At 49.5% G+C, this 20,522-nt stretch overlaps 1 protein-coding gene across 16 annotated transcripts in view; it reads right to left on the bottom strand.

Annotated features, from left to right (window-relative positions):
- The window catches only part of VWCE (von Willebrand factor C and EGF domains), a 53,084-nt gene that overhangs the window by 18,687 nt on the left and 13,875 nt on the right, over positions 1-20,522 (bottom strand). The window contains exons 10-21 of one of the 16 annotated variants that reach the window (XM_053561506.1): positions 19,807-19,889; positions 17,649-17,736; positions 16,336-16,421; positions 15,108-15,225; positions 14,117-14,202; positions 12,904-13,000; positions 12,700-12,798; positions 11,521-11,603; positions 9,013-9,103; positions 8,851-8,933; positions 7,885-7,975; positions 1,859-2,548 (exon numbers count right to left, since the gene is read on the bottom strand). In XM_053561506.1, the coding sequence (XP_053417481.1) occupies positions 2,223-2,548; positions 7,885-7,975; positions 8,851-8,933; positions 9,013-9,103; positions 11,521-11,603; positions 12,700-12,798; positions 12,904-13,000; positions 14,117-14,202; positions 15,108-15,225; positions 16,336-16,421; positions 17,649-17,736; positions 19,807-19,889 (1,331 nt within the window). In that variant the 3' untranslated portion in view covers positions 1,859-2,222. Of the gene's footprint in view, positions 1-1,858; positions 6,615-7,884; positions 8,223-8,734; positions 8,934-9,012; positions 9,104-11,520; positions 11,604-12,699; positions 12,799-12,903; positions 13,001-14,116; positions 14,203-15,107; positions 15,226-16,335; positions 16,422-17,648; positions 17,737-19,806; positions 19,890-20,522 lie in introns of those variants that run through there. The other 15 variants (XM_053561500.1, XM_053561501.1, XR_008374219.1 and 12 more) reach the window with 15 other exon arrangements.

Below are 20,522 nucleotides of genomic sequence, written 5' to 3'. Positions count from 1 at the left end.
TGGGGCTGGGTGATGGCCCAGATAAGCTTTTATTTCTTTCTTTATTTGAGAGAGGGTCGCGCTTTGTCATCCACACTGGAGTGCAGTGGCATCATGATAGCTCACTGTAGCCTCAAGTTCCTGGGCTTAAGCAATCCTCCTGCCTCAGCCTTCCAAGCAGCTGAGACTACAGATACCCACCACCGTGCTTGGCTAAGTTTTCCTTTTTTGTAGAGATAGAGGTCTTGCTATGTTGCTCAGGCTGGTCTCAAACATCTGGCCTCAAGCAATCCTCCCATTTCAGCCTCTCAAATTATTAGGATTATAGGCATGAGCCACTGCACCTGGCCCAGATAAGCATGTTTTTATACTTGGACCTACTTGGGGAAAAGGTTTACAGCTGTTCTTGCTGCCCACCCACCCATCCCTTGCCTTTTATTTAATATTCAAAATGAACATCCTTGACTTGAGTCTTATGGGGGCAGGGAAGACTTGAGTCAAAATTTAAATTACATGGGGATTTACTGAGTAGAGGAATAAAAATGAAAAAACTGGCACTGATTTTCAGCCACTACTGTTCTGACAGCTGGGCTTGTTTGAGAAGTTGCAATGTTGGAGCAGCAAGCATTCTGCACTCTCATCCTGAAATGGGGTCTGGGGCGACATCGTGAAGCTGGGTGGGCTGCAGCAAGCTCAGAGGCCACAGGGTCACAAGTACAGACCACCGAGACTTACAGAAGCATAACTGCCCATCATCATCACAATTCCTTAAGGCAGGGCTGGTTTTATCCCCATTTTTCCAGATGAGGGAGCAGAGACATGAGACCTCACAGCTACTCAGCAGTTGACTAGCTCCACAGACCCCAGGCCAAACCCTGGATCACCGTTTATGTCTTACTGAACAAAATGGTCAGTCTCTCAGGCCTTTGCCTGTCTTAACTCTTTCATTTTCATGCTCCTAACTCCCAAGTTCATTATTCCTGCCACTATACTCAGATCAGGCATCTGGGCTGGGGACCCCAGATGGCCTCTGCAGCCAGCAGCAAGCATCCAGCAGACCCCTCACCCTGGAACGCAGGGTGACAGCAGGTCAGAGAAGGGCCAAGAGGTGGGTGGCCCTCGCATACAGGTGTGGTGGTGCCCTAGGGCTGCAGCTTAGTCTGCAGCCTCCAACAGTTTCAGTGGTAGCAAGTGATGACTCAGCAACAGCGTAGCTGTGTTCCAGCCCCGTTTCACCTCACCCCGGCAATGAACTGTACTGCAGTGCCCAGGTCCCCCTCCCCCAGCTGCTAAGAAGGTTGTTGGCTGGCAGCTCTCAGCATCAACCCTCAGAGGGGCCAGACCTGGCTGGCAGAGCTGCCTTTCCCAAGCTCAGATCCCCTCCTGGGGAGGCCCAGAAAGAACTACTGGTCAGCACGCTGGTACGAAGCCCTGTGCCCTGACCCCAACATAGGATGACTCTGAAGACCCATCCTAGCGTCACAGCAACCAGCAGTGCTGCCTAGGGCTCCGGGACCACACCACAGCCCACTGGCCCTCCCACCGGCCTCCTGCTCCCCTCTCCTGCCCACAGGTGTTCATGCCAGGAACGCATCCTAGGAGAGCCTCTGCCTGCGCTATCCTCCCAGAGGCTCCTTCCCAGGGAGCCCAATCTGCAAAGCCCACTCCATCATCTTTTCCCTTCTGCCTTCAGAAGCAGCCTCCTGTAAAGCCACCAGGCACTTACACAAGACTCCTCCCCAGCCCAGTCCAGCCCCAGTTTGATGCCCACTTCTCTCCCAAGCAGAGGGTTAGGGTGTGGGCTCATTTACCACCTGTGGTTTTGGGGTAGGTGTCCCACCTTCCCCGGGTTAGAAGGGAATGAGCAGGACAACCTGGGGAAACTGAGACAAGCTTTAATCAGGAAACCTCAGTAGAGGACATATGAGGACTGGCAGCAGAGTCCCAGTAGAATCCCAGCCCTATCTGCTCCTCTTCCTCCAGAAGAGAGCTTGGCAGCCTTGAATTTTCTCTAAAGATGAGCCAGCATGTGGTCCGGGTAAGATGCTGACAGTGGAGAGCACCATTTGCTTAATTCTTTCAGCACCTTCCCAACACTCCTCAGGAACAAGGTCACATCCAGCTGGGGTCTTCCGTCCCCACCAGGAGCCCTGTACAAGTACATCTAGGCAGGGGCTGCCTGCACATGCCAGGCCACTGGCAGAGTCTCTTCTGTCCAGAGTCTCCCAGGCATGGTGACCTGCTTACTCAGTGGACTCTTCCCCCTTTGAGGTCCCTGCTGAGGGCCGCCAGGGGCCAGGATGGGCGGTGGCAGCAAGGGCCGAAGAAAGGCTGGAGGTGGTAGGAGAGGTATGAGACCTGAGGAGGGTGATGGGGGTCTCTGATGGGGTGGGGTCCGTCGTGGAAAGTGCTGAAGCTTCAGTCAGGAGGGTGGCAGGCAGAGAAGGCCACCTGGATGCTATCTGGGGCCCAGAGTCTGAAGAGGAGCCCTTCGGAGTCACAGAAGGTGGCTGAGGAGCCCCCGGAGAGGCTGGAGGTAGAGTGGAGGCTCCTGAAGGGGTCGAAGGCCCTGGTGGGAGTTGAGAAAACTGGGTAGCCCTTGGCTCCCCTGGGAAAGTGGCCCCTGGCCCCAAAGTGGATGAGGGTGAGGCCTGAGCCCGTGTGGGGCCTGTAGGTAAAGTTTGCGTATTAGACAAGTTTCTTCTTAAGAGGACCTGGAGAAGATGGAGCATTGGCCTAAGGGGTGATGCTGACAGAGGCCTGGGGCAGGAGCTACAGTTGACAGGGGCCTTAGCATCTCCACGGGGGCTCCGAGCAACTTTGCTGAATTCCACATCTCCAGAAGGGGACAGCCCTTGCCCTTCTTCCAGAGGAAATGGAGAATCTAGAGAGGAGAGGGAAATAGGATACACCATGGTTCTCTCCAGTGGCTGAGGTGGGACAAGCAGGGCTGGGGACAGACACCTAAACCCTGTCCTCAGAGGGGCCTCAGCACACCTGGTCAGGACCAGCCAGCTTCCGCTGTCAGGGGAGAAGACTGAAAAGGAACCATGAACAAAGGGAGGCAGTTCACTCTGTGACCTTGTACAAGGCACGTAACTCCCCTGGGCCTCTGTTTCCTCCTCCGTAAAATGGGCGTAAGAATAAGGACGGATTCTCAGAGTCCCGTGTGTAGAAAAAAAAGGGGGGAGGGCTGAGTCTGAATGAAAGGGTACATGGAGAATCTCAGTCTAAACTCCAATGTAAACTAGGAGCTGAGCCCAGGAGTTCCAGACTTTGGCCGTTAATGACACGTCACTATAGGCTTCCAAATTATAACAAATATGCCACGCTGGGGTGGGGTATTGATAATGGGGAGGAGGAGTCCCTGTGTGGAGTCAGGGACAGATGAGAACTCTCTGCACTTTCCACTCGATTTTACTATGAAACTAAAACTATTCTAAAAAAAAGTCTATTTAAAGAAAATTTGTTTAGGGCAGAGCCTGTGGCTCAGTGAGTAGGGCGCCGGCCCACCCGGCCCCAGCCAAACTGCAACCAAAAAATAGCCGGGCGTTGTGGCAGGCACCTGTAGTCCCAGCTACCCGGGAGGCTGAGACAAGAGAATCACCTAAGCCTAAGAGCTGGAGGTTGCTGTGAGCTGTGACGCCATGGCACTCTACCAAGGGTGACAAAATGAGACTCTGTCCCCCCCCAAAAAAGAAAGAAAATTTGTTTAAAGCGTCACTGTAGAGCCTGGCATATCATAATGTGGGAAAAAAAATACACATGCCCCTTGACTTCCAACAAGACTATGTCCCAACAAATCTGTCATAAATCAAAAATGCACTTACCACACCTAACCTACCAAACATCACGGCTTAGCCCGCCCACCTTCAATGTGCTCAGAACACTCGGGTCCACATGCAGTCAGGCCAATCATCAGACACAAACCCTACGTTATAATAAAGTGTTGAGTAGCTCATGTACACGTATCATTAGCCCGGGAAAAAGATCAAAATTCAAAGATTCAAAGTACAGACAGCTTCACATCATCATAAAGCCGAAAATTCATTTGGGTCCAAGCCTCAGTAAGTTGGGAACCATTTGTAAGGGAAAGAGGAAGCCCAGCAAGAAGAAGAGGAGGAATAAAGAAGCAAAAGGAAAAAGAACATTGAAGGTGTGATCAAGGAAGAGATAGATGTTGTCAAGCACATAAAAAGAAAACTGGAATAGGCTGGGCTCCCATAGCACAGTGGTTATGGCACCAGCCACATACACCGAAGTTGGCGGTTTTGAGCCCAGCCAGGGCCAGCTAAAACAACAATGACAACTGCAAAAAATACAGCCGGGTGTTGTGGTGGGCACCTGTAGTGCCAGCTACTTGGGAGGCTGAGGCAAGAGAATCACTTAAGCCCAAGAGTTTGAGGTTGCTGTGAGCTGTGACGCCACGGCACTCTACCGAGGGTGACATAATGGGACGCTGTCTCAAAAACAAAAACAAACAAACAAAAAAAACTTAGAATACCTTAAAAAATCATCAAGAGGATGGTTGTATACCGATGAATATGCTAAAAACCACTGAAACACAGACTTGCCATGTGTGAATTGCACAGTGTATGAATTGCATCAAGGAAACTGTTCTACTTTTTAAAAAAAAACACCAAAAGAGAACAATTCATATTCTATTTCAATAACAAGTTGTTTTTCCTTAAAGCAAAAAGTATGTGGCAAACGTAGCCCAGGCAGGGTGCTCCAGAAGGAGCTGGGCTCTGTAGCTCACCTCTTTGGGCCTCAGTTTCCCCATCTAGAGGCAGGCGTGCAGTGGGAAAGAGCACAGGATAAGGAATGAGAGAGAATTAGGCTCGAGTCCAACACCGCCAACTAGAAACTTAATCTTCTCTGAGCCTCCATTTCCCTATCTGCAAAATGGAGATAATACAGTAGCAATATTCAGATATTCTTTTTTATTTATTTATTTATTTTTTTGAGACAGAGTCTCATTATGTCACCCTCGGTAGAGTGCTGTGGTGTCACAACACATAGCAACCTCAGACTCCTGGGCTCAAGCGATTCTCTTGCCTCAGCCTCCCAAATAGCTGGGACTATGGGCACCCACCACAACGCCCAGCTATTTTTTTGTTGTAGTTGTCATTGTTGTTTTTTAGCAGGCTCAGGCCGGGAACAAACCCGCCAGTGTATGTGGTTGGCACCCTAACCACTGAAATATGGGTGCCAAGCCACAATGCCCAGATATTCTCATGAGCACTTAAATGAAGTAATACAGGGAGAAGGCTCAGTACACTGCCTGGTACATTAGCCAGCAATTAGTCTCTAGAAAGCCAGGGGAAGATCAGTTTCCAGAGGCATTTACGGTGTTTAAAACAAAGTAAAAATCTTTAAAGTACTCAGTGTTGCCAACATAGTGAATTCATAGGCTCAGTGGATGGCTGGATGCTCCCAGTCCTACCAGTAAGAGTAAGTAGCTCATCACACACCAATCTGAAGAACTGCCCTACAAACAGGAGATAGTCTTCAAAAAGGCAAAGAAGGCCAGGCACAGTGGCTCACACCTGTAATATCCAAACTCTGGAAGGCTGATGCGGGAGGATTGCCTGAAGCCAGTAGTTTAAGACTAGCTTGGACAACATAGTGACATCCCATCTCTAAAAAAATATAAAAATTAGCCAAGCATGGTATTGGCACACTGATAGTCCCAGCTACTCAGGAGGCTGACGTGGGAGGACTGCTTGAGCCGAGGAGTTCTAGACTGAAGTGAACTATGATGATGCCCCTGCACTCCAGGCTAGGTAACAGAGTGAGACCCTGCCTCTTTAAAAAAAAAAAAAAAAGGCATAGGAGTTAAACAGATATTTTATACAAGAGGAAATCTAGGCCACAAATAACTGACAAAAAAAAAAAACTCCCTGTCTTCCTAGAAGTTTAGAAAACATAAAATAGATCCAGCAATCCCAATTCTGGATATTACCCAAAAGATTTAAAAATCAGTGTGTTGAGATATCAGCACTCCCACGCTCACTGCAGCACTATTCACAATAGCCAAGCCATGGTATCAGCCTGTGTGTCCATCAGCAGATGGGTGGATAAAGAATATAGGTTAGGGTGGCACCTGTGGCTCAAAGGAATAGGGTGCCGGCCCCATATGCCGGAGGTGGCGGGTTCAAGCCCAACCTTGGCCAAAAACAGCAAAAAAAAAAAAAAAAGAATATAGGTTACATACAGATACAATGGAATACTATTCAGCCTTTAAAAAGAAGGAAATCCTGTCCTTTGTGACAACATGGATGGAATTAAAGAATATTATACAAAGTGAAATAAACCAGGCACAGAAAGACAAAGTATTGCGTGGTCTGTTTTATACATGGAATCTAAAACCACTGAACCTGGGGGTGGCTGGAAACGTAGGGGGACAAGGTCGAGGAAGCAGAGACAGAGGAGGGCACCCTCTTGAGGTACCCACATAAATTGGATTTTTATGAAATGTTTTAATTGAAGAGGATTAGTTAGGGGATGCAGATTGTGAGAAAAGGGATAAAGGACAGACAGAAGATGCGGATTCTGAAGAAAGTCTGTACCATAGGGAGACCACAATGCGTATCAGGAACCCCAAAAGTCTGCTGAACGGCAGCAGCACAGGCCTTGGAAAAAAGGACAAGAAATGTCTTGCTGAGGCCTGACCTTTCCCCTATAGTCTACACAAAGGTCTCTAGGGGCAATGAGCAGTTGCTAGATGTGTTGGGAACAACGCAAGTAACAGGCTCTCCGTAAAAGAGGAACAACCTCTTGGGTTTGAGTTAAGAGGAACAACTGCTTTCTCCCCAGCTCCCAATAGGGGTGTGGCTTTGGCCTGTCTGCCTGCAGGGACCGGGAGACCTAATTGCCTCACCTGGAAACTGTGTGCGTAGTCAAACCCAATGTCAGCTCTCATATCCTGCTTCTAAGTCTTGTTCCTTAATCCATGAACTGCATCCCAGTACCTTAGTTTATAAATTACTTAGAGTGGAGTAGTTACAAAAGTTAAAAAGTAGCTTAGCTGAAATTGTAAGTACACTAAGAATGATACCTAGTGCCGTTTTTGTTTTCTTTCATGACTATTCATTTGCTGATTTGAAGATAATGTATGTCATAAATACTGAGTCAACCCAAAACAAAGGGCCTTAGCCCTTACTCACATTGGGTGGTGATGGTCCCTTAGCCTACTCTTTTTAAATCTTACTTTGTCTCTTGCCTTTATTTCTTTCATTCTCTCATCACTGCCAAGCATTGGGGATACCCATGGGTTGCGTGGGGGCTGGCCCCTCCACCTAGGCCAGGTGCAGTGGCTCACACCTGTAATCCCAGCACTCTGGGAGGCCAAGGTAGGTGGATAGCCTGAGCTCAGGAGTTTGAGACCAGCCTGAGGAAGAGAGAGCCCCCATAAGAAAGAAAAGAAGAAGAAAGAAAGAAAGAGAACTAGCTGAACATTGTGGCAGGTGCCTGTAGTCACAGCTACTTGGGAGGTTGAGGCAAGAGGATCACTTGAGCCCAAGAGTTTGAGGTTGCTGTGAGCTATGATACCACAGCATTCTACCAAAGGTGACAAAATAAGACTCTGTCTCAAAAAATAAATAAGAAATAAGAAAGCAGAGGAATAGATTAAGGAAGGAGGTAATGAGGAAGAAAAAGGAACAGTAAATAAACAAACGTCAGGCGGGACATCCTGACGTGGCTTTATGAGCACTGGCTGAGCATCCCCAAGCCCCACCATGGCTATGCGACCTCGAGCAAGCTACTTTCCTCTCTGAGCCTGGGGTTAAGGACTTATAAAGGACTCTCACATACAGTTCTTTACAAGTTCTATGCTTCTGGGAAGAAGAGTGAAGCAGAAGAGGCTGTCGGTGAAACTACAGGACCCAGAGACCTGCTTACCTGGGCAGGTGGAGCAGCAGTCCCCAGGGAGCCGGGAGGGGTCGGCACAAGCCTGCTGGCAGGAGACATTCTCACAGCTCACCTCTCCCAGCTGGGAAAGCAGAAGGACATCCATGAGGAAGCCCTGAGCCTCTTGCCTGCCCCAGGCAGTGTCTTCAAGGGACTCTTGCACCAGCAGCAGAACCCACAAAAAGATCCCAGGGCAAAGAGAGGCTGCAGTGTCTGGGTCCTCGCCTGGAGAACACATTAAGCCAACCACAGCAGGGCTGCCGTGAGGAAACCACTTCTCCATCTGGACTTCCATAAAAAGGTAGGAGATGCTCAAAAGCAAAGGTATTCTGGCAGTTAATTAAAGTAAAAAGAAAAAAATCAGTCTTTCAATTCCTTGCTTCCAAGATAACAAAGAAAAGAAGGAACAATGGTCATGTCCAAAAGGGCCATAGTCATGTACAGCCTATTCGCTGCATAAACTACACCTAATGTGCGCCCAAGGACAAGGCTATTAAGATGTTAATCGTTCAAAACACAGGTGGGGATGCAGCTGTCAGGGACATTTCTGAAGCGAATGTCCTCAACGTCCACGTACTTCCCAAGCTGTATGTGAAGCTGCGTTAATGCAGGAGTTGCCTTGTTCACAGCAAGGTCGTCAGGAATTGATCTCTGGAAGCCAGCAAAGACCTAACACCCCCACCCCATTTAGACCTGTGGGCGCTGTCCCACGACCTCTGCCAAAGCCCATGTAAGCTGAGTCCCTAAGGACTGAAGAAAAACTATCCTCTGGCAAAAAATAAAATGGAAATTATACTTTTTTTTTTTAAGGTGAAGAATGGCAGGAGGAGGGCAGACTTACATTGGCTAAGGGGCTCCACGTTTCGCAAATGGACAAAAGGCAAGAAGCAGCTCCCTGGCCGGGCAGCTCCTGGGTTCCCAGGCCCGGCAGCTCCTGGGTTCCCAGGCCCAGCTCACCTGGCACGTGCACCGGGTACAGGGCTCATCATCCAAGGTGAACACCTGGCCATTCACTACCTTCCTCCCCTCGTAGTTGCAGTCTGCAGAGGCAGAGGAGACAGGGCCCATGAGAGCCAAGACCTACCTGGGGCCTTGGATGGGGCGCTGGGTCCCACTCACCTCGGCACACAGGGCAGCACTCCCCGTCAGGGTGGAAAGGATAGGTACAGGTGATGGGGCAGTCCACAGGTGAACAGGCCACTGAGCCCAGCTGCAGGACACAGAAAATGCACAAGGTCCTTTGTTCAGAGGAGTTGCTGAGATGCTCAGATAGCCACTGAGTGCCCATCAAAGCAACCCATGTCGTGGAAGGAGTGTATGGCAGGGTGGCATTTTCTCAGAGTCCATCTTCCCACCAGAATGCAGGCTCCACAAAGGCAAGGGTCTGGCCTTTTCCACAGAGTTCATCTGTCAACAAGTGCCTGTGGGCCAGGTGCAGAGGCTCATGCCCATAATCCCAGCACTTTGGGAGGCCGAGACAGAAAGATCACTTGAGGCCAGGAGTTTGAGATCAGCCAGGACAATATAGCCAGATCCCATTTCTACGAAATATTTTTGTTTTGAGACAGAGTCTCAAGCTGTCACCCTGAGTAGAGTGCCATGATGTCATAGCTCATAGCAACCTCCAATTCTTGGGCTCAAGTGCTCCTATTGCCTCAGTTTTTCTTTTCTTCTTCTTTTTTATTTGGCTGGTGCCGGGTTTGAACCCACCACCTCTGGTATAAGGGGCTAGTGCCCTACTCCTGTAAGCCACAGGTGCCGCTCTCAGTTTTTCTATTTTCAGTAGAGACGGGGTCTTGCTTTTGCTCAGGCTGGTCTCAAACTCGTGAGCTCAAGCTATCCACCCATCTTGGCCTCCCAGAGTGCTAGGATTATAGTCATGAGCCACTGCGCCCAGCTCAAAAAAATTGTTGTTGTTTTTTTTTTTGAGACAGAGCCTCAAGCTGTCGCCCTGGGTAGAGTGCTATGGCGTCACAGCTCACAGCAACCTCCAACTCCTGGGCTTAAGCAATTCTCTTGCCTCAGCCTCCCAAGTAGCTGGGACTACGGGCACCCGCCACAATGCCCGGCTATTTTTTGGTTGTAGTTGTCGTTGTTTGGCAGGCCCGGGCTGGATTCGAACCCACCAGCTCTTGTGTATGCGGCTGGCGCCTTAGCCGCTTGAGCTATAGGCGCTCAGCTGGCTCAAAATATTTTTTAAATTAGCCAGGCATCATGGCAAGTGCCTATAGTCCCAGCAGCAAACAAAAACAGATGCCTGTTACATTCCTTACAGGAATGGTAAGGACCAAAACCCAAGGTAAAGAAAGACCCAGAGGCCAAAGCTCCTCATAGCACGTGGCTGTGAACAAATGGGGCCAGTGCCATGGGTCACTCAGGGTAAATACCCCAGTGGATGTAAATGGCCACAAGGATGTTTACCCTGAGTTTCTCAATCTTCTGTGGCCCACATCGCTTTTCAGGTTTGCATGGCTGATATCCACACAGTCAGTAAAGGGGCTCCATTCAGCATTACCAGTTCGGTGAAACAAGAAGTACGGATTTTTTTTTTTCATTTTCCAAGTACTAAATTATACATCTATCTAATGTACTTTCTCAGACTGAGAGGCAATATCCCTGAGGGGCATAAACACATTCTGGAAAATACTACCCTGTTTCCCCGAAAGTAAGACATCCTCCGAAAATAAGACCTACTTACAGGAGGTAATTCCCTGAAATTCCCCTGAAAATAAGACCTAGCGCATCTTTGGGAGCACACCTTAAAATGAGACACTGTCTTATTTTGGGGGAAACAGGGTAGGATTCAGTTCTTGGAACTTTGATTAACCAGTTGTGGCATCTTATGCAAATGACTATGTCTCTCTGCACCTCAGTCTTCTAATCTAGAAGAATGAGATGATGGTGGTACCTGCCCCATAAAATTCTCCAGTGGTTTCACCAAGTTCATGCACATTAAGTTCAAGAACAGGGCCCAGCACAGAGCAAGAGCTGGAGGATATGAGTATATGGAGAAGATGCCACACAGAGCCCTGGGTGTGTGCACCGCATCTGTCCCCTCGGCAAGAATCCCGTGGCCTCATTTTATACCTCAAGAAGCCAGCCCCCTGGCTCGGCACCTGTAGCTCAAGCGGCTAAGGTGCCAGCCACATACACCAGAGCTGACGGGTTCAAATCCAGCCCAGGCCTGCCAAACAACAATGATGGCTGTAACCAAAAAATAGCCAGGCGTTCTGGTGGGCATCTGTAGTCCCAGCTACTTGGAGGCTGAGGGAAGAGAATTGCTTAAGCCCAGGAGTTAGAGGTTGCTATGAGCTGTAATGCCACAGCACTCTACCCAGGGTGACAACCTGAGGCTCTGTCTCACAAAAAAAAAAAAGAAAAAAGAAACCAGCCTCGGAGACACTTGCTAGTAATTCAGCAGCAGAGGACTTGTGCCATTTGGGGTTAAAAATATTTCTCTGCCTCTATCTAAAGATTCGCCCTGGACAGTGCTGGAGTCGACTTTCACCATCAGCCACAGGTGACCCTTCTCAGGGAGGTCCCTGGGTTTTTGCCTCTGGGTTTCAGGAACTTATTGCAGTTGCAGGGAGTTTCCAGAGACCAGGGTCAGATCTGGGTGGTTCGTACCAGGCAGATGCAGCTCAGACACGGGTCCAGCACAGACGGGAAGGTCTCGTTGTTGTAGAAGATCCTGCCTGTGTAGGTGCAGCCTGCCAGAGAGCACACAGTGAACATCAAGGTGCAGTGACCTGGCTCTCCACTGGGACAAAGGTCAGAGTTATCTGGACACCAAAGGTCACGTGCCTCCCCAGGCAGTCACCCTGGTGGGAGGCAGAGACAAGGGAAGGAACAAAAGGCTTGTCTAAATTGGGTATCTGATTCGGGAATTGATTTTTTCCCCACTGGATTCAGCAAAGGGATCACAGGGTCTCTACCTTTAGCGTTCTCATCCCAGGGAGGACATTCCTCCTCTACCCCCTCACCAGATAGGAGGTGTGTGCGAGGGCCTCACAGACGTCCCCCAGCAACCTCTCTGCCCCTCCCCACTCAGCCACACCTCAAACCCCACCTGCCCAGAAGGTTCCCCCACAGCGCTCCCCTGACTTCTGATGTCCCCTGATGCCTTCTCTGCCACCATGATGATTTCATTACATACTGGAAAGTGTAACAGCAGGTGATGAAACAGGGGGAAAGTTTTATAAGAAAAAATACATATAAGGTACATCAATAAATGTGTGTGTGCATATGTGTGTACGTGTGTGTGTCACAAAGAGACGAGAAGGGCATTACCACAAGATTAACAGTCGTAATGAGCCCTTTTCAATTTGGTTTTATTTATAATTTCTGTATTTCTACAACAAATGTTATTTTTGAAGTCATGGAAAAAGGTAAAAATTGGCCAGGGAAAGTGGCTCACGCCCGTAATCCTAGCACCATGGGAGGCCGGAGTGAGTGGATTGCTTGAGCTCGGGAATTTAAGACCAGCCTGAGCAAAAGCGAGACCCCATCTCTATGAAAAATAGAAAAATTAGCCAGGTGTCATGGTGGGTTCCTGTCATGCCAGCTACTCAGGAGCCTGAGGCAAGAAGATTGCTTGGGCCCAGGAGTTTGAGGTTGCTGCGAGCTATGATTCCACAGCCTTCTACTCAGGATGACAGAGTGAGATTCTGTCTCAAAAAAAGGTAAAAATTACTATAAAAAAATAAAGTATCACATTTATCTCCCCTCACTGTCCTCTAATGGTCTCAAAGGCGTAGCTCCTATGTCGCCCCTCCTATGGGCCGTAAACTGTGGGTGTCTTCTCACCTGCCTCCAGCACCAGACAGGACCTGCCTTGGGCAAACTGCTTTGCCTCTCTGAGCCTCAGTTTCTTCATCTGCAAGATGGGATTGACCCTGGGGGTTGCTGTGAGAATGACATGGGATGGGCCCTGTACAGTGCTCAGCACAGGGGAGCCTGGTGCAGGGTGAACTGGGTGAGGGAACCTGGGGGGCCTGGGCAGGGAATTACCTGCTGAACAGTCAGGGCAGCACTGTCCAGGGATCCGAATCGGGTGAGGGCAGGAGTCCACACAGTCTGTCCTCTTGCAGCTCACTGAGCCATCTGCCTAAAGGAAGGACGACCTTCACCAAGACTCCACCTGTGACACCAGTCCCTGCCTCCCACCCCCCAAAAGAGAGGGCAACTCTGCAAACTGGCCAAGGCATGCCATAAGGGTGCCAGACACAGCAGGGAGGAGGCAGGTCCCCCTTAAAGAGGATCAGCCACTTGGGAAAGGTGATGTGAGCCTTCGGAAAGGTTTCCCATATTTAAGGAGAAGAAAATTCAGAGCTGATGGTCCTCTAGTCTTCCTGTCCCCCTCCAGCAGCAGCCAAAGGCAGCCCCTCCACCCCATCCAAATTATTCCCTCAGCTTTTCCCTGAAACCCTGGCTCACCTAAACCTATGGAATACAATAAAATCCTATTTTTATAGAAAACTATTCTACCAAAAATGTCTATTTCTGAAGACCAAAATGCCATGCAAGGTTTCCTTAGTTTTTTGTTTTGTTTTGTTTTTTGAGACAAAGTCTCTCTCTGTGCAGTGGTGTCTTTGTAGCTCACAGCAACTTCAATCTCCTGGGTTCAAGTGATCCTCTTGCCTCAGCCTCCAAGTTGCTGGGAGTACAGGTACTGCCATCAGGCCTGGCTAGTTTTTCTATTTTTAGTAGAGACGGGGTCTCCCTCTTGCTCAGGCTGATCTTGAACTCCTGAGCTCAAGAGATCCTCCTGCCTTGGCCTCCCAGAGTGCTAGGATTACAAATAAGAGCCCAGCCTTTTCTGTTATTTTTTCATGAATCTGAATATTGGCTGAGCTATGATTCTCCTTCATGAAGAAAGTATGGAAATTTCATAGAAATAGCCTGAGCGCTGTCCATGCCCAGGAACGCCTTCCCGGAGGATGCCGAATCCTAACTCCTCATGCTAGCAGTTCCCTGCACAGGCACGGTGTGTCACACACGGTTCATGAAGCAGATTGCCAAGCTCCGCTGTCCTGAACCATCTACCAAGAACACGACCAAGTGGATCCTGGCCCTTTCTGTAAAAGTGGAGCATGATGGCACATGAGGGAGACCGAGGCAGCCTCGGTAGCCCAGCCCCTGGAGGGGCAGGGATGCTTGGTCTCCTCCAGCAGGCGGCAGGGCAGCGGGTAGAGCAGCTGAAGGCGAGCAGGTTGTCATTCACCTGGCAGATGCATAACTCACAGGGGTCACCAGGCGACCAGATCTGTCCAATCGGAAACTCAACCCCATTGTCATCGAGAGAGCAGCCTGGCCAGGGGATGGGGAGGGAGAGCAGACAGTGGGCTCAAGTGCCTGCCAGACCTATAGCACCGCCCCAGGACAGGTACTTCACACAGACACAGAGACACACACAGACATACAGACACCACTCACACATGAACACAGACACACTCGTGCAAATGTACACGTACATACACCCGCACACACATACATTCACAGACACAACAGAAACACAAGCATGTATACTCACACAGGCACATTCACACATACACATGTACAGATACTCACAGATACACTCTCACAGACACCACTCACACACGCATACAAACAGACACATAGGCGGCGCCCAGAGCTCAGCGGGTAGGGCGCCAGCCACATACACTGAGGCTGGCGGGTTCAAACCTGGCCTGGCCAGCTAAAACACCAATGACAACTGCCACAAAAAATAGCCGGGTGTTGTGGCAGGCACCTGTAGTCCCAGCTACTTGGGAGGCTGAGGCAAGAGAATCTCTTTAAGCCCAAGAGTTTGAGGTTGCTGTGAGCTGTGACGCCACGGCACTGTACCAAGGGCAACATAGTGAGAATCTGTCTCAAAACAAACAAACATACACAAACATATGTATCCCACAGACACAACACACACGCACAGATATGACTCATGCAAATGTATATACACACACTCACACAACATACTACACAAAACAGACACGGTCATAACACACAACACACACACACACATAGACATACTATCCAGAACTCAGGCACCCTCACATACATTACACAGTTACCACTAACACACTAGCATACACTCACATGGACATATACACAAAATGCAGACACACACACCCTCGCATGGGCACACACACACTAACAGTCTCAGAGGTGAAGTTCAGCCTCCCTCCTCGGGGCATCCAAGCCCAGGATGGCCTCACCTGTTGTGGGCGTGGGCTCCCGGCAGGTGAAGCAGCACTGTCCAGGGCCCAGCCACCACTCCTCTCGGGGACAGTCCAACTCAGGACATGGCATGAAGGAACACTGTACCTCCCCATTCTGGAAGAGAGCCAAGGCCATGGGCCAAGTGAGGACTAAAGAGGAGGCTGCAGGCTGCCTTCACCTTCTGTGTCCCCTCAAGCGGAAGTGACAAAGAAGTCTCCAGGGAGCAGAGGGATGTGGGGGCACAGGGCAGTCCTTCACTGAGGACTGCAAATGTTCCAGGCCCTGCATGGTCACTTCCCTCACTCCTTGAGCAGCAAAAGGAGTCTATGATGACCAGCTCATACTGGGGCACAGGAGCCAGGCCCCCAGGCGCCACCAGAGGTGCCACACCTTCACCCCTGCCCAGGTCTGCCTCCCCTGCTGGTCTGGCTTCCCAGAGAGCACTCCCTCGGTAAACCACCAAAAAACCCCTGCTCCTGGGGAATCCAGCCAAGAAGACCCCTGCCCATTGCCTCACGTCCAGCCAGAATGGCTGGCCTCAGTCCTCTACCCTTTGGCCACACAGTGCCCCCTGCCAGGCACAGCACCCTGGCTCCTCACCTGATTAGTACCTGCCATCCTCCAGGTCCCCATTTAGCATCCCGCCCTCCAAGGCCTCAGGCTTCTTGGTCACCTGGCCCATGGCCCATCTAGTGTGTGTTTCTGGACTGAGGGCACTGCAGACCTCTCATGGTTAGCCATGTTCCCAGCACACAGTAGGTGCTCTATAAACAGCAGTGCTTAAAAATGAATTTCAGACTGGACACCATGGCTCAATCCTGTAATCCTAGCACTCAGGTGGACTGCTTGAGCTCAGTTCAAGACCAATCTGAGCATCAGCGAGACCCTGTCTCTAAAAAATAGCCAGGCATTGTAGTGGGCACCTGTAGTCCCAGCTACTTTGGAGGCTGAGGAAAGAGAATCAAACTCTCGAGCCCAAGAGTTTGAGATTGCTGTGAGCTGATACCATGGCACTCTACCAAAGGTGACAAAGTGAGACTCCGGCTCAAAAAAAAGAATGAACTTTAAGGAGACTTGGAAAGGCCTGAAGAATCCCTGTAGTACCTTTATTGTCCCAGTTTCCCATCTCCCTCTGGTCAAGCCATCCTGGGGAATGTCCTGTGTCCAGTCCCCTTCCCCGTCACCCACCATTTCAACAAGCCCTGCAGCCCTCTGCCACTGTACCTGGCAGACACAGGTGGTACACTCGTCACCACCCACACTGAACACAGCCCCATCCGAGTACCACCGGCCATGGAAATAGCATCTCACTGCAGATGAGAAAAAGGAGCAGCAGCTCAGGGTCAGTGGGCAAGGGCAGCTAAAGGTCCAGGGGATCGAGTGGGTGGGGAAGTCCTGGGGCAGCTAACACCCCCACTACACTCCACAGCCCAGGAGCCCTGAGCACTGCTCCACCTCCAAACCCCAAACCCTGAAACAAAGGTTTTGCAGGCACAAAACAAGTCACTACAAAATCCAAAAGAGAATGAGTTTCATGTAAAATGAGGGCCTTGGCCAAAAGGCAGGGGAAGCCCAAACAACTTAAGAGTAAGAGGAAATAAGAAGTGACAGCCCCAGACTTCTAAGACAAAGGTCTGGGAATGATGTAACCCTGTGGCAATTGTGAGGATTTAGTGACAGCCTCTGCTCTGAAGACAAACAGCCTAAAATACTGCCCAGGGCCATCTGCCTTTAGTTGAACCACCTGCATTCAAATCCTAGCTATACAACTCACTGGTGGGAGGTTTTGGGCAAGACACTTAGAGCTCTCCAAGCCTCAGTTTTCTTATCTGTAGAATGGGGTTGATAATAGTTCCTACTTTACAGGGACTATCCAAAAATAATTTTGTTTTTAAAAATTTTAACACTTAAAAGTTAAGAAAAACATATTTTAAAAGAATACCAGCTTTGAATTCAGGTAGACTTAAGTTCAAGTTCCGCCCCATAACTAATTGGTTGTGTGTCTTAGGGCAGTGATTTGACCTCTCTGAGCCTTAGTTTTCTCATCTACAAAATGGGGCAATGAATAGTGTTCCTTCACAAGGATTTAATGAGGTCAAGTGCTGGCAAGTGCCCCACACAGCAAGGGGCACAGAGCTGGCAGGGAATATCTGTGACAGTGACAAGGCCATTCCAGGAAAAAGAATCCCACTAAAAAAGAAAGGACCAATTCATTAGTGGTTAAGGGGAGACCCCCCCCACCCCCAGAGACAGAGCAATGCCAAGGATGGACTCAAACCCTTTCCTGCCTGTGTTGAAGGTGCCTCCTCGGGCATGGGGGAAGCCAGGCTATGAGCACAGTCTAACACATAGTAGGTGTGCACATAGTAGTCACTTGATACAAACAGGCAATTTGAAATGCTACACTTGTCTTGAGTTTCTAAACCTAAAACCAACCTCCTTCGTCTCTCCTCCATTCTCCCCACCCTAATACATGCTCAAGAACACCCCTCCCTTACACACACAGAAAAGCAAACTGTCCCTAGAGAGTCACTTACCTGGGACACAAGTACAGCAATCAGACTGGGGAGGGGCCTGACAGAGGCCAGAGGGACATTCAGGGGAAATACAGGAAACGTTCCCAGCCTGAGGAGGCGGTAAGAGACAGCCCTGGGGTTACAGGGGGTGGAATAGGGCCCATTCCCTATTTTACATGACTGTCTAATACCAAAGCTGCCTAGAGGAAGGCAGCTAAGACCTTCAGATGCTGCCGTAATCACAGGGACAGTATTCCCCATTTATGCTGGTGTAGTTGAGAACATCTCCCTTGGGTAGTGCCTGTGGCTCAAACGGGTAGGGCGCTTGGACCCATATGCCAGAGGTGGCGGGTTCAAACCCAGACCCGGCCAGAAACTGCAAAAAAAAAAAGAGAGAGAACATCTCCCTTGCCAAGACACATTGCTTCATAAAAAAGCCCAGGCCAGTGAGGAGGGCAGAGCACGCTTTGCCCTTATACTCCCCGGAAGCTCTGCCAGGGGGCTCCCACCAGGGAGGAGAGTTTCAGGCACCTCCCTGTATATCTGAGTTTTGAACCAAGCAGCTTGCATTGGCTATTCAAAGGATTAAGTGTCAAAATAAATTTGAAACATTTGGCATTAAGACCTAAAAGCCCCCACGTTGAGGCCAGGTGTAGTGGCTCACTCCTATAATCTTAGCACTCTGGGAGGCTGAGGCAGATGGATTGCTTGAGCTCATGAGTTCAAAACCAGTCTGAGCAAAAGTGAGACCCCCGTCTCTACTAAAAATAGAAAAACTGAGGCAAGAGGGTCACTTGAGCCAAAGAGTTGCTGTGAACTACAACACCATGGCACTCTACTAGGGCTTGAGCTTGAGACTCTGTCTCAAAAATAAATGAAAATAAAAGCCCCCCACTTTGGAGTCAGCCAGACCTGAGTTCCAGTGTCCGTTCCTCCCCTGATGAGACTCTGGGCAAAGTACATCCCATCTTTGAGTCTTAGCCTCTATCTGTAAGACAGACTGGGATCAGTGCCTCTCTCGGCGCTTTGCCAGGGATCCCATACAATGAGATGGTGCACGAATGCCCTTAGCTGCTGTGCATTTGCCTGATGCACAGGAAAAGCTCGAGAAATCATGCAGTAGCTGGGACCACACTGCAGCTCCTGCTCTCAATGTCAGAGCAGGTGCCACCTGTGTTTTAGAGGAAAGGCTGCGCTCTGTTATCCAGGCTAGAATGTAGTGGTATCATCACAGCTCACTACAACATCAACCTCAAACTCCTGGGCTCAAGTAATCCTTTTGCCTCAGTCACTCAAAAGCTGGGACTGCAGGCATGTGCCACCACACCCAGCTAATTTTTCTATTTTTTTTTTAGAAATAGCGTCTGGCTATATTGCCCAGTCTGGTCTCAAACTCCTGGCCTCAAGTGATCCTCCCATGTCAAGTCTCCCAAAGTGCTGGAATTACAAGTGTGAGCCACTTTTAAACATTGCCAGAGGGCAGCAGGATGGGTTGGTCCACAGAGCCTAGATTTTGGGCTTACACAGACCTCAGATCAAACTCCAACTCTGCCAACTCCCAATCTTTTCATCTAGAGACTAGAGACAGATAATAAAGATGACCCTGAAGAACTGCGGCAGCCTCAGTGAGAAAAGACATAAAAAGCACCAAACCTGGGCCTGGCACACAGTGGGTGCTCAAAATCCAATATGTGTGATGGCATCTGGAGCCTCTGCACATAGTATGTGCGTAAAAAAAAACTATTCATTTCTTTCTTGAAGGAGTGAATTTGCCTAAAGCAAAATACTCTTAACAAGGTGAGTTTGGTAATGAGCCTTGGCCTCCCAAATGTAGAGACCTTTATTGTGTTGGCAAATATTTTGCCTGGACAGAAAAACAGTCTCCCTGGAGGGAAGTTTCCAAGGGAGCTTCTTCCCCTCCCCTTCCTAAACAGACGGACCCTGTTTGCCTGTTGACTCTCTTCTGCTCTGCACAAGCCTCCCTGACTCCCCTGACCTTCAGCTTCTATACTTCCCCTACCTTTTTAAATTCTACAGGTTCTAACCCAAATCCACAACCTGAGCCCCTCTCCCTTCCATTCAATAAGCTCACCTTCAACATCCAGTCTTTTCTCCTTCCTCTAAAACCCCAAAGGTTAAGAAAACACCCACGAGGCTTTGAGGATCTTGTGAGGCTTACCAGGCAGACACAGACGGTGCAGTTCTCATTGGGAGGTGAAAACACGTCCCCCTCAGCTCGGACTATGCCACTGTGAAAACAGCCTTGAAAGACAAACAGGAGGTGGTGGCATCAGACCTCTTCAAAGAAGAGGAAACTTGAGGTCTCACTGCTTTTCCAGGCATAATGTAACTGGAACCTTCCCTCACTGCCCTGGATGCCCAGGAGCAGCAGATGCGAGTACCCTAACTATGTGGTCCTACCACCCCGGGGAACTACCCAGGAGACATCTGCAGGAATCATCCCAGGAGGGTCCATTCATGTCTGATAAACTCACAACTGTCTACAGAGCACCACGTTTCATTCCCAGGAGGAAGGAAAGCAGCCTGGGTTCAAAACCTGGTCTGCCAGATCAGTTTAGCTGAATGGCCTTAGAGGTACCAGTAACCTCTCTAGAAGTCAGTTGTCTTCACTGCAAAATGGAAATGCCAGCATATACCCTGCAGGGGACTTGGAAAGATCTGAAACTTCAGATCTTACTACCCAGTAATTTACATTCAAGGCTCAGTGACTCTCAAAGACACAGTAAGTAAACGATCACAATTATCCTTAAGAAAATCATAAAGACAGGGTGGTGCCTGTGGCTCAGGGCGTAGGGCTCCAGCCCCATATACCGGAGGTGGCAGGTTCAAACCCGGCCCTGGCCAAAAATTGCAAAAAAAAAAAAATCATAAAGG

Source organism: Nycticebus coucang, chromosome 14, assembly GCF_027406575.1.
Source record: "Nycticebus coucang isolate mNycCou1 chromosome 14, mNycCou1.pri, whole genome shotgun sequence".
NCBI classification, from domain to species: domain Eukaryota; kingdom Metazoa; phylum Chordata; class Mammalia; order Primates; family Lorisidae; genus Nycticebus; species Nycticebus coucang.
This window is presented reverse-complemented; position numbering and strand designations above follow the sequence as displayed.